Genomic DNA, 27,955 nt, shown 5'->3' with positions numbered 1-27,955 from the left:
TCAGGGAAGCTCAAAACTTATGTTCAGTAGGACAGCCAGGAAGCCACACTTGATATCCTCCTCCTACTCTTAGCAATAGGTATAACATGCCATTTCTGACTACTTTTGCAGCACAGACAAGTTTCACATGCAAAAAAAGTTTCAAATACAAAAGGAGGTTCCTCACAAGCGGGGGCATATGTCCTCTGTGCATCTGACCAATTGTGACTTGTTGCTGGGGAGAAGGCATGATGCCAATGTTGAAAGTCTCTGGGCCACTGGAGCTGGAACGCATAACAGCTGGTAGTGCCACAGAGCCATGTTCCACCTTCCCTGTTCGGTTGAACTGCTGCTGCAAGATGGTAGATCTTAAAGACAAACACACACACACAAAAAGAAAAATTCCACACAGAGAGAATTAGTTAGCTCCTGCAAATTAAGTCCTGCTGGATTTTCTTCCTTAGGATTTTAAATTGCATTCCACAACATTTGGAGAAGCTGGAAAACTTTATGGGGTTTTTTCCCTAACCATTTTCTAGCATATTAGAAAAAAAAAAATTAATCTGAGGCTTTTGGAAGATCAAATATTGATAGCACTAATGAGCAGGCACTAAGGAAAGAAGGCAATGTGCAGTTTTAGTATATGTGGTACAATGGCTTTACCCCTCTAAGACGCATGACAGACAGAACCAAAACAAGGTTTATGGCATAACAACTGCTTTGTTTCAGTTGTATCGTAGATTGATCAGTAGAAAATAGAAGCTTAATGCCTTTTTACAAGCAATCCCTAGATTTAAAATAAAAACATTCTTTCTTCTCTCTTTATACACACAGTACTTGCTAATAATGTAGCAGCCTACCAGATAGCGGACTGGGAGGCAGATTCAAGAATAATAAAGTTACTGTCATCCATGGTCATGAACCATTTGGCCAGATATACTGCTCATATTTAAATATGGTTCAAGCTTTCACAGCTAGAAGCGTTGACATGAATTCTGGCTTTAACAACAACAATCTACTGGGAAAAAAGTAATTTCAATTGTGAAAAATCTTGCATTCATCTACTACAAGTTATGGGCTTCTCTGCACAGCACTGAGCTAACAGTATATTATTGAAGTGATTTGGAAAGGGCAATGTCAAAAGAAAGCACATCTGATCATGTGTGATCCATTCAAAAACTGACATTTCACTTAAGGCCACATTAGATATCTAACAAGTCTATCTCCTATAAACCGTATGTTTAACAATAAATTAAACAGACTTTTCACATACACACTGCTGACACTGCCATCCTTAGAGTTTGCAGAGGAGAGTTGAGTGGCTCTTTACAGCTTATAACATCATGAACCTATTTCTGTTCCTTCACTGCAAGGAAAGAATTAATATTCCTTTTCCAGAGTACGGTCAACTCTAAAGCTCTGCTTTTTGCTATATTCAGTTACTCACCAATCAGAACCATAGCCTGACGTACTAATACCATAATCTTACCTTCATCCACACCACCCATCTGACTGGTTTGTCTAAAGTGGTTTGGTGATATAAGCCAGCTCTGTTCATGACAGTGCACAACTAAACTGACAGGAGTCAAATTTACTGGAAACCATGGACCTGGCAGACACGAGCGTCTAAAACCCTGTAAATCCTAGATGTTTGCATGAAGATCAAAAACCTAACAAGACATTTTCAGCTCTGCATCATCACTCCCCTCCCAGCATTTTACTGAATTACAGCCTGAGTTCCTTTGTTCAAGTGTCAAGTTACCACAAACTGGTACCACTGCTGGTTGCCTTAACCAACCATTTTAAGTCAAATACCAGCTCTTCAAACCTTGAATGAAGCTATGAGCCTGCTGAATTGCCAGGGGATAGTACTCCCTTCTATTGAAATAACCTGTAGAAAATTATTCTTTAGAAGTAATAACTATACTATTTCACTTGAAAAAGCTGCACAGATAAAAGGCGTTACTCTCAAATAAAGAGCATTTCCTCCTGCTGTATGCACTCACTTCTTAGGTGATACAGATTCTTCCAACATGGTTGATTCCTCATCACCTTCTAGCCCAAATCTGTCTTTACTTTGTTTCTGGAGGGGGAAAAAACCAAAAAGTGTTAAACAACATGTTTTTTTGCTTTCTCTCCATCATTTCCTTACCATTTGTCAGAAACCTAGCCAAATAATTTGCAGAGCCTTGGCTAGTGCTGAACACCATGTTTTTTGGCAGTGTGTGACAATATAACATCCACCTCAGCAGAGGTGCCCTTCAGCATCTAACAGACCAGGTTCTAAGCCCTGGCAGATTAAGTGCGTAAAGCAAAAAAGTCTATTGGTGCCTTTTTGAATGAAGTGGTATGAAGAAAGTGTTGAGCTACTGTCTTTTCTCACAGAAAAAAAACGTTCTGAGGATAAAGTGATATGCAAAAACAGCAAATCCTGGCACAGATAGGACATGTACCATCCCCTTTCTCGTTCTCTTTGAACTCAGGAACATCAGACTGATTCCTCTAACTAGAACTCAGCTACAAGTCATATTTAGCATCCCAAAATGTTACTACATGGTGCTACCTACACCACTAAGAGCTACACATCCACAGGAAAGATAGTAAATTTAATATTATATCCAGGTTATTTTACCATAGCTACTTCAAACTTCTGGACAGTCTACACAGCTAACTTTGAGGCAGGTTTTTTATAGTGGTATATGGGAGGTAAATATACATAAGGAGAGTAAGTCTAAACCATATACATAAGGAATCTAAACCATTAGAAACAACAGGAAACTACCATAAGTCATAGAAGTAGTGCCTTGTAAAAACAGTCTATTTCCACTTGTGACCTAGTACAAAGATACTGTCTGCTTTCCACCTTGCTACATGCTTTGTAGTCTGAACATACATAATAAGTATAAGTAGAGAAACATCCAGTATGACCTTGGGTACATTTAATGGGAACTCCTCATGCACATCCATATATCACCCCCCTACCTTTTCCAAAGAAGTCCTTACTACCATAGTTTGAGTTTATGCATGAACTGAAACTGCCTATTTCTAATCAAGCGCCTTACTTCCATATTAATGTGACAGAAAAAAGTATATCTAGATTAAAAAATGGTAAAAGTTAATCAAGTTCAGGGTTCCCTGTCAACCGATTAATGACCTATCACTAAAATTACAGGACAAAAGGGGTTGGGGGCTGGTGAGTGTTGCATCCAGCAGAAAAAAAGTGCCACCAATCCACCTCCAAATGAGTTGGAACAGTCCAAAAGTCACCAAGAATTAACATTATGCAACAGAGAGCTATAAACCATACTTTGATGCTTGCATCACAGAGATAACTTGGGCTCCACAACTGAAAACTGCATGCTTCTCATGCATCACAAAGTGTCATGGGTGTTTATTACTTAACCTGCTCCTAATTCATTCATTTTAAAACTGGCTGTGTCAGCAGATTATAAAACAGAAGTTGAAGGAGTGGGAGTGGAAATACACACATCTGTATTCTATCAAGACAGAACGTCTGCTTTCATTTGGCATTAGAGAGCAAAGCTACTTTTGAAGCTTAAGAGCTATAATTAAGTTGTAAACCATCTATAGAAACCTGCTGTTTATTTAAGATTTATTAAACCCGAGACTGACAGCCTCAGAGAAAAAGGCATGTACTGTGATGAATTCTGGCAATCCTCCTCAACCTCTGATTTCATTACATTTGATGTTACATCCTATGCTGTTTGCATGAACACAGGTAATAAATTCTCCTAAGCTGCTTGGCTTTCTGTCATGTTTTTACTATTAAAATCTATTACAGCAAATAATAATGTAGTTTGGTTGAACCTTAATAAGGCAAAAATTTGTCAAGGAGCAACCAGTGCTATTTGAAACACCTCACTTCTCTAAACAGTTTGCTTAGAGTATGTATTCAGCTCCACATTTGTTGGCAAAACTGATATTTTTTGCTCATGCATTTAGTTACTTGTGAAAATTTTGAACATTGGAAATGCATGTCAGCCTCTCCTCTTTCCTGCCAGGCACACTCCATAAAACCAAGTTTCAAGACAGTCTGGCCTCTTCACAAACACAGATTTTATCCCCCCCCCCGCATAACTGAGATGTAATTCTTTACTTTTTTTTTTTCCCCCTTCAGTTTTGCCAAAAAACTTTTTCAGCTTTGATGCTGTTTGAACAACTATTGCATGGTCCTTAATGCAGCTTTAAATGCTGCTTCCACAGGATCATTTCTTCCCACCTGATTCACCATTTGGGTCCATAGATTAAAAACCATAGTTGAAGCTTTAAGTTCTTCGCTGGATACACACTCCTAGCCAGCAGTTCACCTTCTAGACAGAAAAAACAAAGCCCAAGCATGCCGTACTGAGCCTGACCCATACTACCCCTATAGTTAACAGCCTTGATATTTTATAGAAGCACTCACTTCAGTTAAACAGAAACAGCTTATATTACTTTAAGGTTAAAAAAAAAGCAAAAAACATCAAAACTTATGGTACAGCACTGACTTCACGAGAGACAGAAAACTGCAGCTTGCACATATTTGAGTTTTTGCACTGCCGTACAGTGATTTCTACTGCATTTTTACTATGTCATCTTAATACTATACCTTCTTTAGGATGATATCTATGTAACCTGCAATCAACTGAGAGATCTGTTCTCCTTCAGTGGTCTGTACGGAGTAATAGCTTTCCTGATATTCACCAAAATCCTGAAGGAAGAGAGCAAAAAAACCCTCTTTGAAAATGGAAATAAATGCAGAAACAGTACCAAATACGAGTTAGAGAATTCAAATTTTAAAATTGTTTGTATAGACATTTTATTACATCCAACAGTAAATGCAACTGCTCCAAGATTCTAAACCAGCCTGCATGGGGGGAGAAGGATGAGAGGGGAAGGATGCTTGTTATTGCAGCTTAATCACAGATGTTTCATAAATTGAAATGTCAGAGGACCAAGAGAATACTTAGTATGACTTTATCAGACTCGGTCACTGAAGGATGGAGAAAAGTCTTTAGAATTTTTTTTCTAAAGCAACATCACCCATGCAAATGGAAATTAGATGCACATGATTAAATTGAATATAATTTTCCAGCCACTGCCTCTTGTTTTACCACTTTAAACAACCTTTTCATATCCAAAATACTCTTGTTGCATTGGTCTCTTATGGCCCAAATAATTAACAAAACATCACATTCATTAAAGTTCTTGAAATCCGTAATTATCAAACGTATTAATGAACCACCCAGCACCTTGCAAGTCAAAGTGAATTACAAATGGCAAGCACCATACGGGTTTAAGCAGGTGTAAATAATGATATTTTCTTAACTATTTTAGTGGTTAGGCACAGAATAGATTTAAACAGTACTTTTGGGGAACTGGTCTGTCTAGAAACATCAAAATATGGATTGACTCTACACACCAACATGGGCCACGTGATTAGTTTAGGACTCAGTGACTCTATATAACGCTAGAAAGTTACGGATAAAGCAAGTTACATTAAAGAAACTGTTCTGAGTATAAGTCCATCTTCCTTTCTGCTTGCCACAGATTCCTCCTCATCTGAATACATACAAAATGATTACCAGAGTGAAACTTTTAGGAGAGGCAGCCCAGCGTTTCACAGTTGTCAGTGGCCATTCCTGCAACACTTCCTTGGTCTTCTCATCCACACGCATCACTGAGTCTTTGGTGACACCCAGCAAACGAGGAACCAACTTGTTTTTGCCTTTCATTTTTTCCTACAACAAGGTGTGAAAGATTGTTTTTCATTCAAATGGAGCTTGTCATAGGAGAAAAGAAAAGCATGATGGAATATATTGTCAAAGGGAAGCAACCAGCATGCAGATGAGGACAATTTAAAACTCCAGGCTCAGCGTGTCTGATCACCGACAGCGATATTCAAACCACGCATTAACATTAAGAAGCTCTGATCTTTACTGGATCTCGCTTCTCCCTCCTCCAGGAAACGGAATCATTTTAGTAACAAATCTTTGGAAGTTACTTGAAAAAGGCCATGATGGCAGTCCTTCTAGACACAAGACTTCCTCTGTAAAACCGTATTAGAGAAGCTGAATGGGAAACTGGCATCAGAAGAACTGAAGTTAGGTTGCCCTCACCAGTTCTTGATAAATTTGTGGAGACATAAAGGAAAGCAAGGCCCACCACGGCTGACCATTAGGCAACATCAGCCATAATTTGCCCCATATTTTGGATTTGAAATCTTAGTTATTGTCAATCCATGAGAACATCCTAACCTATGCAAGTATCACAAGGGGGCTGCCATCTGATGTCTCCTTATTTGTGGACTCTGGTTTTCCAAGGTTGCAGAGCATAGGCCCAAGCTAACAATTTGCTACACAAAAATCCATCATAAAGAGCAATGAATCTACATGTCTCATTCCCCTCAATTTATGTAGGCCACGAAGAATGATTTCCTATTTACATAGTAGGTCATTCGATAGACTTTTTAAAAGACCAATTATTCCTTCCAACAGAAGTTTCATAACATGCTTATGCTTTAAGTTATAACAAAAGCAAGATATTAATGAAAAATACAAAGATATTTTTACCTTTTACCATATAGGCCAGCTACACTGTGTTAACAAATCCCCACTGAATTAGCAGCTTGTTCTAAATGTGCACGCTTGTTAGTTTTAATATTTTAGTTACAGTAGACTGCACACTAACTTCAGTATAGTTTCTAATACACATCTTAGCTCGACAGCTCTGTTACAGAGTTGAGACTCCTTTCACCATTAATGGTGCCTAATGACATTTTCCCTTAAAGGAAGCAAGACAAGGTAATTTTTTCTAAGCGTACTGTATTAATAGTATTACCCTCTGCACATCTTTCGTTGTATTTTCACCTTCCATCTGCCTCACTAGAATTTGTGGATGACTAAGTACTTTAGGAAAAGGCAACCTATCAATATTTAGCTACCTACAAAGATTCTGTACTGTAACAACTGTGGGAACCTAAGGATGAAAACGATTGCTTAAGCTTAGCCTCTTTTTCAATCTATGTCAGCAGTTACTGAATACTTGGGCACCAACGCTTCCATCCTGTTTTCACAGCAGAACATCAGTATCTTGGTACCAAATTGTTTCAACAGCCTTAAAACCTGTTCTGCTGTAAGCATTAAGAGAAATTAATCATGCAGCTGATGAAGTTGTTCTGCAGATGCAGTGTTTCAGGATGCAGTTCATATTACCATTAAACGTCTAAACGTTCTTTGTGAATATTTTTCTGAAGACAGTACTTTGCCGGTAACCAAAAGAAAAAAAGAGATGTCAGTTTAAAGAAATTAAATCATGACAAACTCACCTTTTTTTCCTGGAAGCAGTATGACAAGGATCTAAAATGAAATTATAATTCTGTCCCATGTAGTAATTGCACATTTCTTACCAAATGTTGCTTTCGGAAAGAACATCTTTGACCTCTGCTTAGTGCAGAATCTGAGGTAATACATGACCACCCATACAATATGGTCAGCAAGATCTACATTACCTTAACAAGAAAAAATGACACTCCATAGGTCTGCAGGGAACGGGCTAGCTTCACATACTTCACTTTGGCTTCTATTTCAGTCATCTCACCACAGTTTTTGTGCTCCTGCAATGAAAGTTCAGTATTACTTAGGCAGAAACAATACTTTCTGGGAACAAATAAAAAAAGGCTACAGCTTTTATCTGTTTAAGGATGCTTAGTTAATAATCATTACAATGACAATATTTGAAAAAATACTGGCTAGAAATGTTATGTATCCCGTAACTCCTCACATCAGAGAACATAAACAACCTGTGCAAATGGAACGCTCCTCTTTCACCATCACCAATTCTAGCTATGCCTCAGATTCGGCACATTTAAATCATTTCTGAAACAGTTCAAAATTGTAAGTATTGCTGCTATTTGACACTATTAGGTTTCAAACAATCAGTGCCTCTTTACTCATTTAACAGTCCTAGCATCCATATTTTTTTCCAGGAACAGACTACTACTACGTGATTTGTGCCCAAAACTTCCAATTCATGAGAGCCTCACGCCTTGTAATTGACCATTTCTCATCTCTTGTATGTATTTCCAAGGGAGTTTTTTGCCATTTGCATTGTTATCCACAATTTTTTCACCACATGAGAAGAATTCTATAGGTGAGGAACAAGCAATGATGTTTCCAAATAGTTAATCCTGAAATACTTAGATGAGTGTCTTGTAACTCAATTTCTACGTATTAAACAATTTACTCATTAGTAAACTTCATTACCTGTAAGTAATGACAACAACCAATATTACCTATTCAAACTTCATCGCAGTATCTGCTCTCCTACCCCAGACCATTCTGCTGAAAATCCTATCCCAATGTCCTGCTATTTAAATACTGTTTGTGGGATTCCCTATCACACCCCATCTTCCCCTCACATTCTTCTGAACTCCTGGCTGCCACTTCTTTTGTGCTGACTGATGGCAGCAGGGGGAGCACCAAGAACATGGGAAACTTTTCTACTCCAGTTTAAGTTACCATCTTGACAACGTTCCACTGAGGAGCACTGGGAGGAACAATTGCAACTTCAAAACCCCTTTTGCATCCCAAGAATGTAGACTGATCATTTCTGTCAAGTTCAGCACAGAGAACACAACCAGGATCCCGAAAGCACAAGGAGCCCAAATTTAGTCATTGCAGAGGGAATATTTGGCAGAAGTCACCTGCCAAACCCAAGAATTTTATAACTCAGGGAAACAGCTGATTCTTTTCAAAAAGACATCTTGCTTATTCTACCTTGCTGTTATATCTTTGCCCAGCATCAGTGCCCTCACTGATGAGCTTCTTGTCCATGCACTGAAGTATGTAATGACTGCACCTACTCATAGATCATATTTGACATGGGCGAAAATCACATGCTATGAACAGCATGATAGTGATACTCAGAAGTGAATAAATCTTTTTTTGGTTATACTGCAACATCACTGCCACCAACTAAAGGTATACAAAAAAGCATTAGACATCCTCATCTACAAGGAAGTACTACAAGCTCCAGGTACAACAGACTTACTGAGTTACAGAATTCCTAGACTGGGGAGTGTAACAGACATAGGAAAGTATGTGACCTATTCCTGCTCTTCAGCTTGTCTCCCAATTTGAGATCACAGATCACTGGTATGTCCTTCCAGAAAATGTGTGACTTGATTTCAGCCATTGACCTCAGAATTTTTTCAACTTACATTGTCTTGCCAAACTTGTATTTCAGTAGGCACAGATTTTTTGTGTATCTACAGTACTCGAACTCTGAGACCACTTCCAACAGCATCAATACATTTATAATCAACTGCTTCAGTCTTTTACAACTGTGTGATTCCCAGATACATCACTGGAGCATTAGCTAGCAAAACTCCTTGCTACTTGAAGCTCATGCTTGAATAATATTGGCATGAAATTCAAACTGGTTTTCCTAAATGTGCTTCTATTTTAGTACAAATATACATCCTTACATTTCAATGCAACTGAGAAAAAGGTCTTAAGAATACTGAATATTCACTCTCTCCCCTTCAACAAAGTACACTAATCATCAGTGAAGTAAAAAGGATCAGGACAATAAATCTGCTGAAGAAAGAAAAGAAAAGCTGTCAGATTCTTTACACTTCATTTTCTTGTAGTTATATAATTCAAGTAGATACAGAGCATACACCTGTGAAAGTTCGTATTTTTCTCATAAAGACAGTGAAACTACAGTAGGTTTTTCAGTCTTACAATTACCTGAAATATTCTCTTTTCAGCCCCTCTTTGTTTGGTATATTCTTTAGGCAGGAATTCTTTTAGGCTAGGGGAAAAAAAACAACAACAATTTCACAGTTAATGGCGCCTTCTTGAGGAGGGATGCTTTCTATGGTCCTTTATTGGCATTAAGTCCCACAAGCTTTCTAAAACAGGTACAAAATACCTATACAATGAAACAAAACTCCAGCTAAGTACGGTGAGAGCAAAAGGATCCCTTGCATAACTAAGAAAAACACTTTAGTTATACCCCCATGTAATACCTCTTCATGTTTTGAAAAGTCATCAAAAGTAAATAATAGCTGGAACATTTTCCATTCTTAAACTCTATGATGTCTCTCATCAGCTCAGAGGGGTTCACATCTAAATCTAGATACACTTATTCTAATCTGGGGGAAGAGGGGAACATCAACGCTTGAGCCAGCTCTGTGTCCAAGTTCAGACACTGCTATTACTTTCCAGTAGCACTTTGATTTACTGATGTGCAGGACCCAAGTTCTTACTTTGTATCTTCCAAGAAATGTTATAACACTAATATTTTACTGAAAAACTGCAAAGCCATTTAAGTGGACACTTAATACCAGTCACTATCTCAAAAACAAAGTAATAAGTAACCACCCCTAAATTCTATAGCTCTCAGAAACCAAGGGTCTCAGAATACAAAGTAAACTAAGCAAGTTCAGCCTCCATGATAGACTTTAGTCAAGGCGGGGGGGGGAATCTTTAAACCCCTCACCTGTATCCCCTCGCTGTATAATAAAATGAACCCTTTATCTCAGCCAAACATCACCCCAACTTGAAGACATATCAACATCATGCTTTAACAAACATAGTTTCTTTTCTGGATTACACCTTCCAATCTGGAACACTCTGCTCTGATGAAACTATGTCATATCTTCAGCCTTTCATTTTCAGCCTGCAGAAAGTTCCACAGTTCTAAGGTTCCCCCCTGCTTTGGACTGTTAAGAATCACAGAAAAAAGTATGACTGGAGAATCTCCTCCTCATTTTGATTTATTCAGTAAGCAAGCACACTATAAACACAGAAACCTAAAACTACCTACTACCAAGTCGCAAGTTTTGAGAAGGATAGTTTTTTTTAAGCAAGATTGGCAAAAAATTTGCTCAACTGTTCTGCAGGGGTATTTTTGTTGATTTGGGGGGGGTATGGGTGTTTGTGGGTTTTTTTGGTTTAGCATGCTTTTTTGTTTTTAAACACAGAAGCCTGTCATTGCAGACAACAAATAACAACTCAAAAGACTAAATCATGACTTTGTGCTTTCTTCAAAAATACTATTCAGTAGCGAGATCATTCCTTTTGTTCTTTCCATAAAACTCTAGCAATATAAATCAAAGTAAGACACAACTATCCTCGCTAATCTTTCTTCCAAAGCTTCAGTAGTTACATCTCACTAATACATGATACAGAAATCTCTTCTCAGGACTTACTTACACAGACATATCATGGGGTGGGGAAGGCTGAATAGCCAAATCAATTTTGTACATAAGGACTGAATACAGCTTATTACCCTAAAAAGCTGGTGCCTTTATTCTGAAAGAACTGGTGCTTCTATACAGAATTTCATAGGTTCAAACCAGTTTGGTTAAATTCACTTCTAAAGCAAACGAAAAAAAAAACAACCCAGCCCAAACCTGAATTAAATCTAGTTTAATTCTAGAAATGGATTTATACAGAAAAATGATACTTTGATGCACAATTCTCATCTTTTATCAACTAGAGTTAATTTTGTCAGCTATTTGTATACAGAATCAAGACCATTACATTTTTAAGCACATCTACTTACTTCGTTAACTAACACACACTTTAAGAAGGCATTGCTGAGGAAACATTATTTGAAGCTTCTTAAGCAATAACAGTTAAGATAACAACTTTGTGCTTTGTCTGTGAAGCACCAGTTGCTATACTCTTGCATATGTAGCTGGCAGTTAGATCAGATGCTTTTTCCTTGTATCACCTTCCATTATTTTTTCAATCAACAGACAAGTAATCACCTCAACTGAAAGAGTGAAATGCTAGTTGTAAACAGACTGAGCTTATTTTAATGCTACCTATAATCACGATATTTTCTTTATAATGCAAACAAGCAATAGTCTCTATTTAGCAACTTGTTTAATGGAGTTAGCAAAACCACCTGGAATATATTATCATTTAGCATTCTTTAATTACACATTATTACAATGGATAATGAACTCAGTTAAAAACATCTAATAGCAAGCAGTGTTTATTTAACTTCATTTACTGTTCCTACAGTTCTTAAATTATACAGGAGTGTGAACATAGCAATTATTTTTCATTAGAATAAAGGTATATCCAGTGTTCTTGGAAAAGGCAGTTCAAGACAGTAAAACAGACTAGATGAAAGAATTGAGCTTATTGGTCACCAAGCATGCTTGAAAGTAAAAAGCAGAGCTGGGCAGTTTTAGCTGCTCATTTCCTGTCTGTATATGAATAGTACGAGTTCTTTATTAGATATTCTCTCAGCAAATTTAAACACAGTGTACTACCTCTGTAGGTGCAATTCAAAACTTCAGCTATACAAGGAAGGGCATGAAGAAGGACTACTTGCAATTAGATAGTTTCACAATTTACTTTGGCAGGAGCTTCAAGGAAATTCCAACAACCAATACCAAAGTGTTAACAAGATGCATGCAATAATCTTCATCTGTGCCAAGAATTATTTGTCAATGACAAAAAAATATACAAAAGATCTCTCTGTATAAACATATTGCAGACATGGCAAACTAAACTAAGCTGTTTCAAAACAATGCTATGAAATACTAACACTGTTCTGTTACCTACGGTTTTCTGTACGAGCTGACATTCTCCTTAAGGGAGTCTGTAGCATGTTCAGGTTTCAGTGGTGAGTGAATGGACACCTCTCAAATGCATTTCATGTAATGAGCTACAATATACAGTTTACATAAAATACAACTACTTTTATACTTGAAAAGGATCAATGTTCATCCACCAGAGAGTACAAAACAGTTGGATGAAACTTAATCAGCTCATTTTTTTTTTCCAATAAAAAAAAAAGTTATAAGTTTTTCTGAAAGGATGAGAGATGCATTTTCAGAAAAAAAAAATATCAGCATTTATCTACACTATTCATATATATATTGTTGATAATGAGTCCGGAGTCCTTGGCTTCTTCAGACTCACAAAACAAAAGCATGAGTTTTCACGAAAAAGGCTGTCATGAAGGCTACATACATCCAAATACACACAACACTAAATCGTAAGCCTGCACATTTGAAATGAGAAGGCAATGGCTAGGGACTTAGGGTTCTGGAACAAGCTTCTCTACATAGGGCGAAAAGAGAATTACTTCTAAACCAGAAATCCTTCATTTTATGAAACTGGTTATACACCAGGACAGCAAGCGATTACACTTATTGACCTGCAAGGCTTGATCCTAATACAGTCAATGCCCATATAAAAGAAAATATAACAATAGTAGAGAAAATTCCCTGCAGAAGCTAACAAGGTTCTAAATTTTGGAATTGCAGTCCTAAATGACTTCCACTGGAGTAACGTTCTCTTTCTAACACAAGGTTCAGTAATCTACACCTTTCATTTCTATTAGGATAAATAAAAAAAATGTACTTTATACATGTGATGACTTTATTCTGTGATGGACTTCAAGCTATCTAGCATGACATACAAAGTAGAAATATCATCCAGTCAGCAGTTTCAGTCCACCATAAAACACTTACAACACATGAGCTTAAAAAAAGAAAAAAAAGAAACCCTTTACACTGAGAAGCCTAGAACAATTTAAGCAACTGAACTCCGCACAGCAGTCTGCAAAAACTGCTGGTTAAGTTTGTGGGAAATTATTGCTTTAAAAATCAAAACCAACTATTTTTGAGAACACCTAACTCCTGAAATCATTACCATGACACAACATTAGCTTGTCACCAGGTAGTACCCTAATGGCTTGCTGCAGGCATACTCTTGAGTGAGTGGAGCGAGAAGGGAAGAATAAGTAGACAATGCACAAATCCCCAATGAAGATTGTTGCATAACTGGTCACAATTCTAGGGAATAAGAACCAGGAGCACGCTGAAGCTATTTCACTGGGTTCCCATGGTTCTTAAAGACATCAGTAGCCCTACTAGCAAAGGTGAACGGGTTTATCAGTAGCAGAAAAACATACAGTACAAAAGAAAAGCTGATTATTAATTGGAACTGAAGGATGTTTGTTCACCCAGTTTGTTTCCATAACTGAACTGCTACTTCAGGAAAATCTTTCTTAAGTGAAGCATTTCAAACAGCCAGCTTTGCAGTACTGCATGTTCCAAAGGAAGCCACCATTTAAAAGTGATTCCCTGAGATGCAGTAAAGCCCAGACTCAGGCTCACAAAGGAAGTATAAGAGTTAGCACTGAGCACTTGGCCAGTGGAACAGGACAGAACCCAAATACACACCCATTGTTTTGTGGATCCATTAAGGTGTCCGGGAGCCTCATATGTAGGCAAGGCTTGACGGACTGTGCAGTAAATACTTTCTTTTACCATGCTACACTCCTTTCCTCAGCCTCCAGCCTTTGGTTTAATCCGCTTGCAGGCAAACCAATCAGAAAATCAAAATGGGTAGAAAAATGGGACATCCGAATTTCAGTGATACTAAACTTGCCCAGCTGACAGCAATAAAGTAAGTACCACAATAAAGGGTAAAAGACAGGTCACTTGTAAGCAGGACTCCTGTCCGCATGTGAAAAAAACCCACAATTCTAGATCTCCATTCATACAAGCCATGAGGGGATGAATCTGCACAACTAATTAATGCTATTAAAAGCTTGGAAAAACTAGCTTCTACACACAGCAATATTAACTTTATTCAAAGGACAAAGTATCTTCCATTCATGTACTTTCCTAGCAAATCCAATATCTGTGATTTATACTGATGTACTCTTAATTCACACCTGGCATTACTAAATGCAGGCAGAAGTAGACTTCTCAGGAAGAACAAAATTCCAGTTCTCCCACATTATCAGGTGGTTGGGGAATCCAGCTACATACTTAACTGGTGCCCTGTGGGGAGCTGGTGCCCTGTGCTGCCTAACAAGCCACTGCCAAAGGTCCTCTCACCAACTGGGGTTGCTGATTTGTGCAATAAGGTTCCTTTCACAGGGAGATTACTACTGAAAACACTCTGAATCCGATTACTTCTGCTTGGAGTACTAAAATGGGTTTAGCCTGTGACAACTCAACATTAGAGTTACACTTGAGATCACCCAAAATTAGAAGTTAAAAGTGTTTACTCTAAAAATCCAGGTTTGTGTTTGTGTTCTACATGAGGTCCAAACTGGATCTGTGCTTGAAAGCCTCCAAACTCGCAGGCCTTCTCAAAGGAGACAGGATGGGAACCATTCAGAATGTCATCACGAGCCTATAGGAGGTAAGTAAAGACACATCAGGGACATCCAAAATAACTATTATGTCTCTGAAATTCCTTGAAAGCTTGAACACAGCCCAAGAATCCAGCAACACACTTTTCTGTCTGAATGTCTTTATTGTTCCATTCTGGATGTGTTTATGACTAGTAAAATAAACAAAGGGCTAGATTATTTTCTGGTGAATATCTACAGAGACTTATTGAAACCATGACTGCAACAACTTTCATCAGAGGACCTGACACTCATTGTCTGCTGTATGTGTATATAAAACACAACATATGCACATATGCATTGTGTATGTATATATACACAGATATATGTGTACATACACACATGTAAAATCTTTTATCTTACCATCTTGTAACAGCAGGGAAAACAATCTACATGACTAGTAAGTAAAAACCAGATTACTACTACAGAAATGGCAACAGGAGAAGGCAAAGAGCATTTTCCTTCTCTTTGTTTAAATTCAGTGGTCACAGAAGATGACAGATGATATAGCTCTGGCAATAGAAGGCTCATCTATCCATAGACAAAACAATGACAAGGCAGCATCAACACATATTGTGATAACAGTAGCCTGAAAGAACTATCTAAGTGGCAGGAGAACAGCTCAGTGCAATACAGGCTTTCAAAAAACTTGAAAAAATGTAATGCTGTCTTACAAGCAACACCATCTTTATCTTTTGCCTCAGAGTTGTAAAATATAATTTAGAGCAATCCTATTAGAATCAGCTGCAAGTATAACAACTGAACATTCCATTAAATTTTCAATGTTGTTGGGGCTTTTTTTACTTTAAAAATAAAAGAACTTTAACAAAGAGTTTAAAAGCCTACTTTTTTTTCAAACTGCATTACAGGCAACTGCACTGAAGCCTTCAGCTGTATAGTATCTGCTGCATAAAACTCTTAGCTTTGCTAAGGCATGTATAGTACCTCTAGCAGTCTGAGGAACCTGCCTAGGTGGACTCCCACCATATTACATGATGCGGTCCATTTCGACCAGGAAGCCTGCCTGCCTTGTGGGCTGTCTGGGTGGAAGACCGGAAAGGGAGTGCAGAAGCAGCTCTCTCACTGATCTGGCAGAAGAGAAAACAGATGAGAAATGGAAAGCTGGATGCCAGACTGACCTGAGATTCCATATTACAGAGAAAGCATCACCTATAGAAAAGAATGGGGAGAAGAACAAAAAAGAACAACTTAAAAGACTAAAGACATTCATGAATTTTAAGGAAACCACAACAAGGATGTGGAAGTCAGTGCATTTTTGGTGTAGTGTCCATTATTGGGTGGAAATTATTTGATTAAAAAGAACCAGCAAAGCCTCTGTACTATCACATGTTCCTGGAGGGTTAGACAAAAAAGTAAAATCAAAGCACATCCAGAACTGGAATTCTAGAAGATTGAGTATTTCAGCAACAGAATTTTTCTAATTAACCTAGACAGGTTTCCTCAGACAAGGTAGAATCCATACTTCTGGTCCACATACTGTACCTGAACATAAAGCAAATTAAGCTGAACAGGATCTCTTGAATCTACATTCTGGTCTGAATAAAAGAACTTTCGTCTCAACAGCAGTGTTTCATTTTCATCAACGCCTTGTTCTCTAAATGTTCGGCTGTGATCTAGCCAATTTACTGTAACAGAACCACAGACATGCACACAGTTAAATATGCAGTGTTGCCAGTGTTAATAGCTGTTGTGAAAATCATGTGATAATTGGCACGTTCACTGAAGGGAGAAACTCTGCAGAAAATGTTGCTTTCATTTCTGGTTCTACTCAGTGTTGAAGGTTGCTACAGATGAGAACTGAAGAACAGCATTGCTGAGAAACAAGAATTTAATACAACATAAAGACACCATTAATATGTTACTATAGTTGTTTCTTCAATACTAATACAGAATTTAGATCTCCAAAGCTGCATTGCAAAACTACCTAAAGGTTTACAAAGTTATCGCCTTAAAACCAATTGTTCTGTTTACTTTTCTTACCACCGAACACAATTTTAAAACCTCTTCCTGCCAGTCACAGTTAATCTTAGTACCTTATGTAAAACAGAAAAAAAAAAAAAAAAATCGTTCTCATGACTTTACACACAAAACAAATCAAATACCGTCTCAGCTCCCTGGCAGACTCCATTTACACTTAAAATTTGTACCTTCAAAGACAAAACTACCTTTTGATGGCTTACAGTAGGCATCAATACTTGAATATTCAACTTTCAAGCAGGGGAGAAAATGGTCATTATGGAAATGACCCTTCACACTGAAGTTACAAAAAAGTAACAAAAACACACTTCAAAAGATCCACTAACTCTCATAGCTAGAGGCAACAACTTGTCCTTTTCCCTAATTTAAAATACTCAGTAGTAGATAACACCGTATGTAAATAGATGCAAAATACAGGTAGGGGTCAACTGAGACACACTGAAGAAACTAAAAATGCATTCCTGCATGTTTTTCTTGCACCATACTACGAAAAAATATTACACCAAAGAATTATCCTGGAATACGCTACTCACAATCATCATCTGTATGAAGCTTGGCCTTCAGTTTTTCCATTTTTCTTTCATCACGCAACAATGTTCTATCTTTCTTCAGTGTTCCTGTACTCTCCTCTTTCTTCTCTTCGATAATCTCCTGGATTAAGGAATATTCCTCATAATTTGTTATTCCTGGAATTATAAATAAGTCCAGTATTTGTAACAATAAAAATTTAATACATTTTAGGACAGGTGACACGTTCTTTTCTATATATTAAAACACCAAGAGTTAATTTCAAGTATAGTAAAAATACTCCACATTAAATGCTTAAACAGTGTCCGGGGAAGGAGATCCCAAGAATAATCTACAACCTTCACATTGAAGACATATCTCCAATGTCCGTCATTATCCTTCAAATACATCATTCCTTCGTCATATGCTGCACTTGCCACTTTCAGAAAGATATTAAGAGTTTTTCTGTTACCTACCAAGAGAAGCTGACAGTTTAAAAACATAATGGAATTTAAAATAGCAGTAAATTCCAGAATGAAGACATGCCATAGTAAATTTCCTTTCATGGATGTCTACAATTGCTTCCTGAGAACTGAGTAATTTCAGCTCGTCCACAACGTGCACAAGAAATGTGGCAGAGCAGACTGAAGAATAGAAACCATGTGAAATATGGAATTTTTTTTTTAATTCTAAAATTCAACTCTTCCTATGAATTTTACATAAAACTCAATTAAAAATCAGTTTACAACTTTTAACATATGTGCTAAGTTGTTGTCATTTCTTTGTTCTGCTTGTTTTTTCCACTGTTTGGTAAGCATGTTTATGTTGTACAGGAAAGCAAATTAAATGCTCATCTACATGATCATATTCATTAAAATAAGACAAAATAATTTTTCAAGTAAATTAGTTACAGAACATTAGAACCCAGCATAGAAACACTCAAACAAAACTGAAAAGAATTAATTTAAATTTATCTTAATTCACCTTCCAAGTAAATTACTCTAAATCAAATTAAGGCCACTTTAATTCTAAATGAGAATTAAGCAAGGGTTTAAGATGATTTAAACTAATCCACATTGAATGCATGTTTATAGTTAAATATGAATTAGTTTTCCACAACCTCTCTATTTAGATAAATACAAAGACAGACTGCAACCAATACAACACATTTTTGACCAGCTGCTCTGGATAGCTTCCATATGTTATTTCACAAACAATACAGTACTGTGATCAACTCTTAATCATAGCAACATAGAGCCATAAGTTTAGGTAAATTTCAGGGTTAACAGTATTTGCCTTTTATCCCACTAAAATGAAGTACAAATTTAGTTCTAATTCTCTATCATATAGCAGGAAAGTGTATGTAGAAGGTAGCATATAACAAAAGAATGTATAACTGTACTGTCAGATAACTTTGTGCCTTCAGTTGCTAAATACTGAACTTTAAGGATATAGCTAACTCTACCAACTTTCAGAAAACCTGGACAACAGACCTCAAGCAAGGGTTTGGTAAATGTTAACTGATAACAAGTTTAAATATTTTTTTAACATACATGCCAATATCTAGCCAGTAACACACATCCTAAAAACCAAGAAGCAAATCTGGCAGAAAACCAAATTCTTAAGTATGTGGGTCCCAAAAATCTTACCTATCCTGCTGCAAATGGTAACCAGCAATTCACCAACTGTTTTAGAATCATCCACCATGACTGTTTTCACTGAACCATCCAACATACGTATTTTCTGAGGTCTCTGTTTCTTTTTGTACTCCAATATATCCTAGGAAGCAAACAATACTGCTTCTAAATGCTTTTGGAAGTCACCACAAGTCAACCCACTAACTTAGATGCCCAAAACAGCATTCCCTCCTCACCCTCAAGCTGGATTTTTCCTTTGTTATAATACAGGCAAATTTATTCATGTAACAAATATGAGAAGTGACTAATTTCAGTTCTGCTAATGTCATTTTTCAAGAACTTGTCCTAGCTGGCAAGACCAAAACCTAGACCAGGCAGGATAAACCAAAGTACCTCTGTGCTGCAAAAACCAGTTTAGCATTTAAAAAGGATATCAATGCCTTTTCGTTGTAAGCAAGCTGGCCATAATGTGAGCAAATACGAACTCATCCTCTTCAGCATACAGGAAACCTACACTATCATGCAAGGTCACTTTGAACACAAAGCTTATCACAAAACTTATTTTTTTATTTTTCTGTTAATCATTCTAGGAAGACACTATTGGCCATAGTAGACCACAGTCACAACGAGACACAGGAAAAAAACCTAACTACTGAGGCACAGCAAGGGTGAATAGCAGGACAATTTCAGGAACAGACTCAAGACCCTCCTACCCTTCCAAATGCTAAACATTCTTCTTGCTACCAGGGAAACAATTTTTCTAAAAATGTGTTGATGAAAGAAGCAATGGAGTTGCACCATACCCCATTTCTCAGCATATAATAATCCAGCGTTCTTCCAGCCTCCAGCCATATACCTTTACGAGGATCTTCATCTGACAAGAACAATCCATAGTCAGAGGCTATGGAAAAGAAGAGACAGAGAATCACGGAAAAATATCAAACCTACTAAAGCCAACATGGTTTTACCCAAGGTTATTCAGCTTCAGGGTTAAGCTTCCATTACACTTACCTTTTATTTTTAATGAACTTGGATAGAAATTATTTTTCTGTGCTGCAGAAAGTATTTAGTCTAGCAGCAGATAGCAGGGTAGATCAGGCTTTACAGAAGACTTGAAAAGCTTCACTAAGCAAGAACATGTCATATTTACTGTGTAATTTGTATTATACCTGTAATTATTTCTCTTCAAGAAGACCTTTTTAAAATGCTCATAGGTCCTGCTTTGGAATTGACTAACCAAAAATACAAGCAGTTCTGGCTTAAACATTATTTCAAGCAGTAGTTCTATTTAAGAAATATATAGTTTGTTTTCAGTCATTCACACACTGAGTTTATGCTAAACTTCAGAAACTTCTTGGTAGATGCTTCAGGTTTAATCATTAAAAAAAAAAAAATACAAGGCTTCTACAATTATACCCATAACAACAATCTCAGGAAAAACTTGCATCTATTGCAGGCTAAACACATGTCAATTGATTCTTTCAGAATGACAAGTAAATGATAAAACTCTCATTGTCACAGAAGAACAAACCCAGGCTTAGGCTTCAAAGACTAAACTCCAGGTATACAAAAGAATCATAGAATCATAGAAAGTTTTGGGTCAGAAGGGACCCCTAGAGGTCATCTAGTCCAACCCCCCTGCAGCGAGCAGGGACACCACTAACTAGATCAGGTTGCTCAGAGCCCTGTCCAACCTGGTCTTGAATGTTTCCAGGGATGGGGCCTCCACCACCTCTCTGGGCAACCCGTTCCAGTGTTTTACCACTCTCATTGTAAAGAATTTCTTCCTTATATCCAGCCTAAACCTACCCTGTTTTAGTTTAAAACCATTACCCCTCGTCCTGTCACTGCTGGCTCTACTAAAAAGATTGTCCCCATCTTTCCTATAGGCTCCCTTTAAGTACTGAAAGGCTGCAATCAGGTCTCCCCACAGCCTTCTCTTCTCCAGGCTGAACAAGCCCAACTCTCTCAGCCTCTCCTCATAGCAGAGGTGCTCCAGCCCTCGGATCATTTTTGTAGCCCTCCTTGGGGCCCGCTCCAACAGTTCCATGTCCTTCTTGTGCTGAGGGCTCCAGAGCTGAACACAGTACTCCAGGTGAGGTCTCACCAGAGCAGAGCAGAGGGGCAGAATCACCTCTCTCGACCTGCTTGGCCACGCTTCTCTTGATGCAGCCCAGGACACGGTTGGCCCTCTGGGCTGCCAGCGCATATTGCCGGCTCATGTCCAGCCTTTCATCTATCAGTACCCCCAAGTCCCTCTCAGCAGGGCTGCTCTCGATCCTTTCATCCCCCAGCCTGTATTGATACTGAGGATCACCCCGACACAGGTGTAGAAGGACCATGTGGTAGAAGACGGACCACGACTGTCAACTGAAGGCCCACCCAAAGCATCTCTTCTTGACAAACATTTGCATGAAGAATTGATACAGCGTACACTTCACTATCACAGTGTAAATGACTGTTCATCAGCTAAACCTGCTCTAATCAGAGTTTAAACTAACAGCAAGCTGGCCAGCTACGTGCGCACAGCCTGTTACAACAGCTCAGTGTATGGATGGTACCCTGTTTACTTTCAGCTTTGTGTTCTGACACTCTGATCAGAAAGTCAGGTAAAAAGAGCTACAATTTTTGGACAATGTTTCATCTTTAAATGGCATGCATAGCAATAATTTACATTTAAGCGGATTTACATTAAATACATTGTTACTCATGCAAGTACTAAAAAAAGAGCTTGCACTTAATGAATAGAAGTGTAACTGTTGACTCACAGCTACACAATTTCGAAGGAAGAATCCTTCCAAAACTAAGTGAACAAGAAAAACTTATCCTGCCAACCTTGATTAAACATTCCACTGAAAAGCCAAGTGATCCGTACGTACAGTGATGTTTATGACAATTTCAGTACAGAGTCAGTTATGTAAAATTTTAGAGTTTGTGCCCATAAATAGATTGTGACCTTTAGAAGCAGACAAAGAGCCTTGCACTGAGCACAGAATTACCAGCGAAGCACACACTGCTCTGATACTCATTTCTGGGGGATGCGCCCTATTAATGAAACAGTAGTAGCTGTGCAACTTGCATGTTAACACCACGGCCACCTTTGTGCCAGCATGCAAGCTTGCTGGAGAAGTGAAACGTGCACGGCTGACAGTCATAATGCAGAACAATTACATTTTCTGTCGTGCAGGGACTAGTTTGATCAGTCTGTACTGCACCACTGTGAGCCTTCTGAACTAACAAGCAAACACACACATTTTAACCGCCACAAAGAATGGGAAAGGACATGTTAGTAAATTTATTTCTGTTCATAACTCAACTTCACAAAGTTATCTGAAGTTTGTAACTGCACTGCAATCACATACAAAGGAAAAGCCCTACTGTATAATCTGAGGAGAGTTCCTAGGCTTTTCTATAAGGTTCATGACATTCAGGGATATTTATTACTCAACTTCTCCGAATTCATCAGCTGTTCAAAAATCACTGCCTTGAGAGATCAGTATGGTAAAAATGCACAGCTTGTACCTGAAAACTCAAGCTCTATAACTAGACTTCCTAAGGGGTCCTGCAAAGGAGAAGCGTTTTTAAGTTATAGTGATAGCATCCATTACTTAATTTTTTCTAACAGTTCAGAAAAGATTCTCGAAGCAGCTCTAAAGGTTGAGTGCTGTGCATAAAACTCCAACAATCTGCTTTAAGAACTCCATTACAGTGGCATTATGTGCAGTACAGCACCAAAGGATTCTGAAGAAATTGAACTTTTTGACAACTTTGACTACATTTAAACCAGAGCTTTTGTCCAAGTGAAGTCATATTTCACTGTCTGCATTCATCCAATTTGCTCAATAGGAACAGAGAGTTACATCTGATTAACTTGTAGCACCATAGTGAATATGATATGCACAGCATGGTGATGCTTTTTCTTATTAACCAGTTTCAAGCATTTCCCTGCAGACATTCGGGAGATGTCCAACCATTCTTTTGTAATTCTTGTTGTCCCTTCCTTTGCTGAGGTGCAAAATAAGTCTGCCCAGATTCTCCTAAAAAGCACTGCACAAACACTGCTTTAAAAAGATGGTACCACAAAAATTGCTCTCCAAATGGAGAAAAACCATCTTTCAGGCAAACAAGCAACTTATTTAACAAGTCAGAGTTCCACAAAAAAGCATCCTTTGTAGAAAAACCTCTGTCAGGATGGAAGGAAGAAAAAGAATGCAGCTACCTTCTGTCCCTTAGGAATTTGTTTGCACTTTGTGCCTTTCACTCCAGAGTCTTATGATTTAAATAAAAAAAACAAACCCTCCCACCTGAAAGATACATGAATGAACAGGACAGCGTGAAAAAAAAAAAAAAAAAAAAATCTGTGCGTCTGTATTTATTTTCACTTCAGCCAATGAATTGACTAAGGGCAAATATAGAGACTCACCTTGTCCTGTTTGAGCCTCTGGGACTCGTTCACGAATAACTCTACAGGCATCATACACTGCAGTGGATGGTTCAAACTGCATCGTTTTCACTACATTGCACTGGCGGACACAGATCTTCAAGGAAAGAGCTACCATGGTGTCGAGTCACTTGCAAGTTCCTACTGAAGTATCTGAAAAAGCAGTAATGGCATTATTGCCCAGAATTTTCATTTAATGCTTTAACACATTCAACTTCTCATTTAAAAAAATGAAATTAGTTCAGTAGAATGATACGTATTCAAATGCAGTTCTATATAAAGTCTCATTAGCATCATCAAGCTAGAAACTATCCAAAACACGTATTTTTCTTGATATATTAGAAATATGCTTTCCAAAAACTCATACACACATACTTAAAGGTTAATACTTTGGCTGAGGTATGTCAAAATGGTGCATAGGAAAACAAAACACTTATTTGGTATACTGCCAAAATGTTTACTACTGACAGAAACTGATTTTTCTCTCATCAGACCTTTTTATTAGGCCATTTAGATTAGCTGGTAACTAACAGCTTTGAATAACTACTTAAACAAAAGCAAGATGTTCTTAGTACATAACTTCTCCTTTCTGGAGATTTCAAAGTGTGCAATGCTTTGTGGGTTGTTTGTTTGGTTGTTTGTTTTTTTTGTTTGTTTGTTTGTTTTAAGTCTCCACATAGATCTGCTAGATGTTTTCATCCCGTTATGCAGCTACACAGAGCTTCAAGAACGAACTATTTTTCATTTCAGTTCCTTTTTCAGAAACTTGACTGAATTTGACAGCATTTGTCTAGAGAAGCAGGAAGCTACAGATGCTTTTTGTTTTGTTTCATTTTATAGATAGTCTGTGTTTTGTCTCAAGTATCTTCCCTTGCTGTCACAACACTCCAGACCACTCTTCCATCCTTAGACTTTCCACAGTGATCTCCAAGAACTCTCCAGAACTGAAGTCCTTTCTGCATAAATAATCTACCAGACTCCCCAAATCCTTTCTGCATAAATTCATGTACGTGTATTTTCAATATGAGGATGTGAGATTCTATGGACTGCTGCCGCTGATGATAATATGAGCAGGACAAATTCCAGTATTTAAATCCCAGTTGTGCATCTTTTTACAGCCCAGATAGTCAGTACTGTTTGGCAAAATCACTTTAAGGAATAGGAAGGAGCCACCATTTATATTTCATCAATGCACCAATGTGCTGAGCCCAGTGACCACATCCCTTTTTCCGGGGACAGACAGCAGACAAATTATTTCTCTACTGATAACACTTCGGAGCAGCTTTGGCTCCGAGATGTCATCCTCCCCTATATTTTTGTGGCAGCCCATCCATCTGCCTCTCCAAAGCAAGTCATCCTACTTCAGATTTTTTTAGTACTTCCAAGCCTACTCACCACCAGTATGAAATGCTAGATATTGTAAGACTATCTTATATAAGAAACATTAACGTACACACCTCAATGTTTTCCTAATCTACCAGTGTCTGATAACAAAACCATCTGTATTTTGCACCAATCATTCCAGACAGAGGTCTGAAAGAAATGAAGATCTCTCCCTACGACCAAATACTAGTTCTGAAAACCCACCAAAAAGGTCTTTACTTTCCAGAGGTAATCATTCAGTACAGCAGCAGCACAAAATAAATGCAAGACAAAAAATTATATCTCTGCAGTATTTCCACTGAGATTCACCATAACTGGATTCAGAATAGTACTTTATCATTCATACATAAGCAAACCTTAGAGCATTACAAAAATATCCCAAGAAACCACAGATTCCAACAGTTTCAGCATTCAGAATGCTCCCAGGAAGAGTAACTATGTTCACGCCTGCTTATGTGCACTGTTAAAAAAAAAAGGTAGCACACTAAACAGGTGGAAGAGAGATCAACTTGGAAGACAATCTGACCAAGTTACACAAAAGGCAGTTTTAACTCACAGGTGAAGCCTGAAACCTGGCTGTCAGCTTCCAGTGTGGTAAGTTGAGCCACAATTCCTGCCCCCTTCTCTGTCTGGTCAGTGCATTAGAGCAGGGCCACTACAACGCAACCCTTTGAACTCTCCCCCCTATTTTCTACTCTTAAAAAGAGGAAGTGATATAAAGTGACACCAGTGAACAGTTAAGTTCCAGGGAAAGCTTTCCTCTCCCCTTTGCTTTCTATCGCACCTGAAAGTAAGACTTGCAAGCTACACACATCAGTCTTCTGACTTCGTCTGGTTACCTTTATTAAAAGGCAAAATGGATACTGACCTTTTCCTGTCAACTTTCCCATGAAACAACTGCAATCTTAGTTTTTGGTATGACTGACTTTGATTAAAGGCAAACAGTTATGGGGGGGGGGGAATCTAAGCACATTCAACAATCATCTTTTTTAAAAAATAACTTGAGTAGAGGCATTAAGAGATGTCTCCTCTGCTCTGCTAACATATAAAGGAGTAATATGGATGACTGAATCTGCAGTCTTTGACATTAAAGCAAAGTGAACATAATGCAGTTGCCCAGGAACATTGTAGCACCTTCTGAAAGATCGAACTCAACTTCTTTTAAGGTAGAAAATAGGATCCACCTGAAAAATCTTTGTGTATACTGAAATGATTTACTGCTTTCTGGTACAGAATACTAGACAAGTGACTGAATAGTTACAAATTCACACCTGACTTGAAAATTTTATGCCATACAAATCCTGTATTACCAGCACTGACAGTAGAGAGTCTTGTGTAAGTTATGGTGATGTAATATTATACTTCCTGTCTATAGCTGAATCTTACTATTTCAGAAAGGAAAATTTTCTTTTAAGTTGAAGGGTCACAAGGTTATGGCATGAAAATAGATACAGTTACTTGCAAACAGAAAAATCTACTTTATCTTTTAGTTAAACCCTTTTATATGTAAGACTCAAAAATGGATTTTAAAAACAGGGCGCTAACTTACATCAAGGAATTCCAGTGTCTAATCCCCCTTTATGAATGGAGAAAAATGGGACAAAGAAAAACAATGGCGAAGACTGACCATGAAACTTAAACTGGAAAAAATAAAAAAGAGATTTAAATATTCTGGTAAAATTCTTGTGATTTTACAGTTTGTACTGCTGCTTTTCCTAGGTTAACACAAATTTAGAAAACTAGAGCTTTCAGATGAACTTGATTTCACCCGTGAGATCCAGAACAGACTAAGTCCGAACTTGAAGGCAGCTTAGCCAGTATAGCACTGTGTCACACACTTGGTAAATTTAAAAACTAGCAGAGGTACCACTTGTTAAATTCCAGACAAAAAAGTTCTTTAAAACTACATTAAGTAGTTTCTCAGCATGTTAGTATTTTCACTTTGTGATCATGTACCAGACAAACCCTAACAACATGTGTCAGAAGGAACCTCAAGAGGCAGCCTAGCCTAGTCCCTTGCACTGCAAAATGATGTATCCCTCTGCTGTCCCTGCCAGAAGCTCATTTAACGCACCCTGACAAAGCTCCATTGAAATGGACTCCACAACATCCACAGGATAGCTGCTCCATTTTTATTTTTCTTTTTACTGCTTCCACATTTTGGGTGGTTTCCTCCACCCACCCAAGTTTTGAACCCAGGTCTTCCACTCTGCCAAAGAACTTTTCCCTGCTCTATCTAAACAGACATGACAACCTGATACCTGTCATCTTTAACACAATTTTACAAGTTGGGAACCTGTTACCGTGTCCTCCCAACACCCCCCTCCTTTTTTTCAGGGTCAAATTCAGCTCCTTAAAGAAGGAAGGATCACAATTCATTGGTGGTCCGGTCTCCTTCAACTCAGGGCTTTTGGTTTCAGAGACACCAAAGGATGCTTTATTCGAAAAAGAGTTTACAAAGAGTCCATGAGCAATCAGCTTCCTGCAACATTGTTTTCTCAGCCTTCAGAGAAAGGTTTTCAGATGCCTCCTCCAGATTACCCTCAGGCTCTAAAACTCCGTTTGGCTTTCAGTAATAACTGGGATAGGCAGTTTCCATCTCCTGGGTAACAGCCAAAATAGGACAACTGTTTCTTCTCAAAAGAACTAAGAACTTGGTCAAGAAACAGGGCTGAGATCACAGAGAAAAGCAATGGAAAACTATCTTCCATGTTCCCTTTATCTTCTATACATTGATTCACACCACAGTTAAATACTTCTCTGTGCAAGTAATGGACTTGTTCTGCCAACCAATATCACTCAGCCTCTGGAATGGCTGACAGAAAGTCAA

The 27,955-nt window shown here is 38.0% G+C and overlaps 1 protein-coding gene across 7 annotated transcripts in view; it reads right to left on the bottom strand.

Annotated features, from left to right (window-relative positions):
• The window catches only part of TLN2 (talin 2), a 207,361-nt gene that overhangs the window by 89,880 nt on the left and 89,526 nt on the right, over window positions 1-27,955 (bottom strand). For 6 of the 7 annotated variants that reach the window (XM_075431464.1, XM_075431462.1, XM_075431467.1 and 3 more), the window contains 12 exons: window positions 23,725-23,895; window positions 20,105-20,202; window positions 19,314-19,443; window positions 17,691-17,843; window positions 16,663-16,805; window positions 15,034-15,161; window positions 9,732-9,795; window positions 7,490-7,594; window positions 5,565-5,720; window positions 4,589-4,690; window positions 1,986-2,062; window positions 167-347 (listed from right to left, as the gene is read on the bottom strand). In XM_075431464.1, the coding sequence (XP_075287579.1) occupies window positions 167-347; window positions 1,986-2,062; window positions 4,589-4,690; window positions 5,565-5,720; window positions 7,490-7,594; window positions 9,732-9,795; window positions 15,034-15,161; window positions 16,663-16,805; window positions 17,691-17,843; window positions 19,314-19,443; window positions 20,105-20,202; window positions 23,725-23,860 (1,473 nt within the window). In that variant the 5' untranslated portion in view covers window positions 23,861-23,895. Of the gene's footprint in view, window positions 1-166; window positions 348-1,985; window positions 2,063-4,588; window positions 4,691-5,564; window positions 5,721-7,489; window positions 7,595-9,466; window positions 9,533-9,731; window positions 9,796-15,033; window positions 15,162-16,662; window positions 16,806-17,690; window positions 17,844-19,313; window positions 19,444-20,104; window positions 20,203-23,724; window positions 23,896-27,955 lie in introns of those variants that run through there. The other variant, XM_075431468.1, reaches the window with a different exon arrangement.

The sequence above is a fragment of the Opisthocomus hoazin genome, chromosome 10, assembly GCF_030867145.1.
Source record: "Opisthocomus hoazin isolate bOpiHoa1 chromosome 10, bOpiHoa1.hap1, whole genome shotgun sequence".
Classification (NCBI taxonomy): domain Eukaryota; kingdom Metazoa; phylum Chordata; class Aves; order Opisthocomiformes; family Opisthocomidae; genus Opisthocomus; species Opisthocomus hoazin.
The sequence above is the reverse complement of the archived record's forward strand: the minus strand, read 5'-3'. Positions and strand labels throughout refer to the sequence as shown.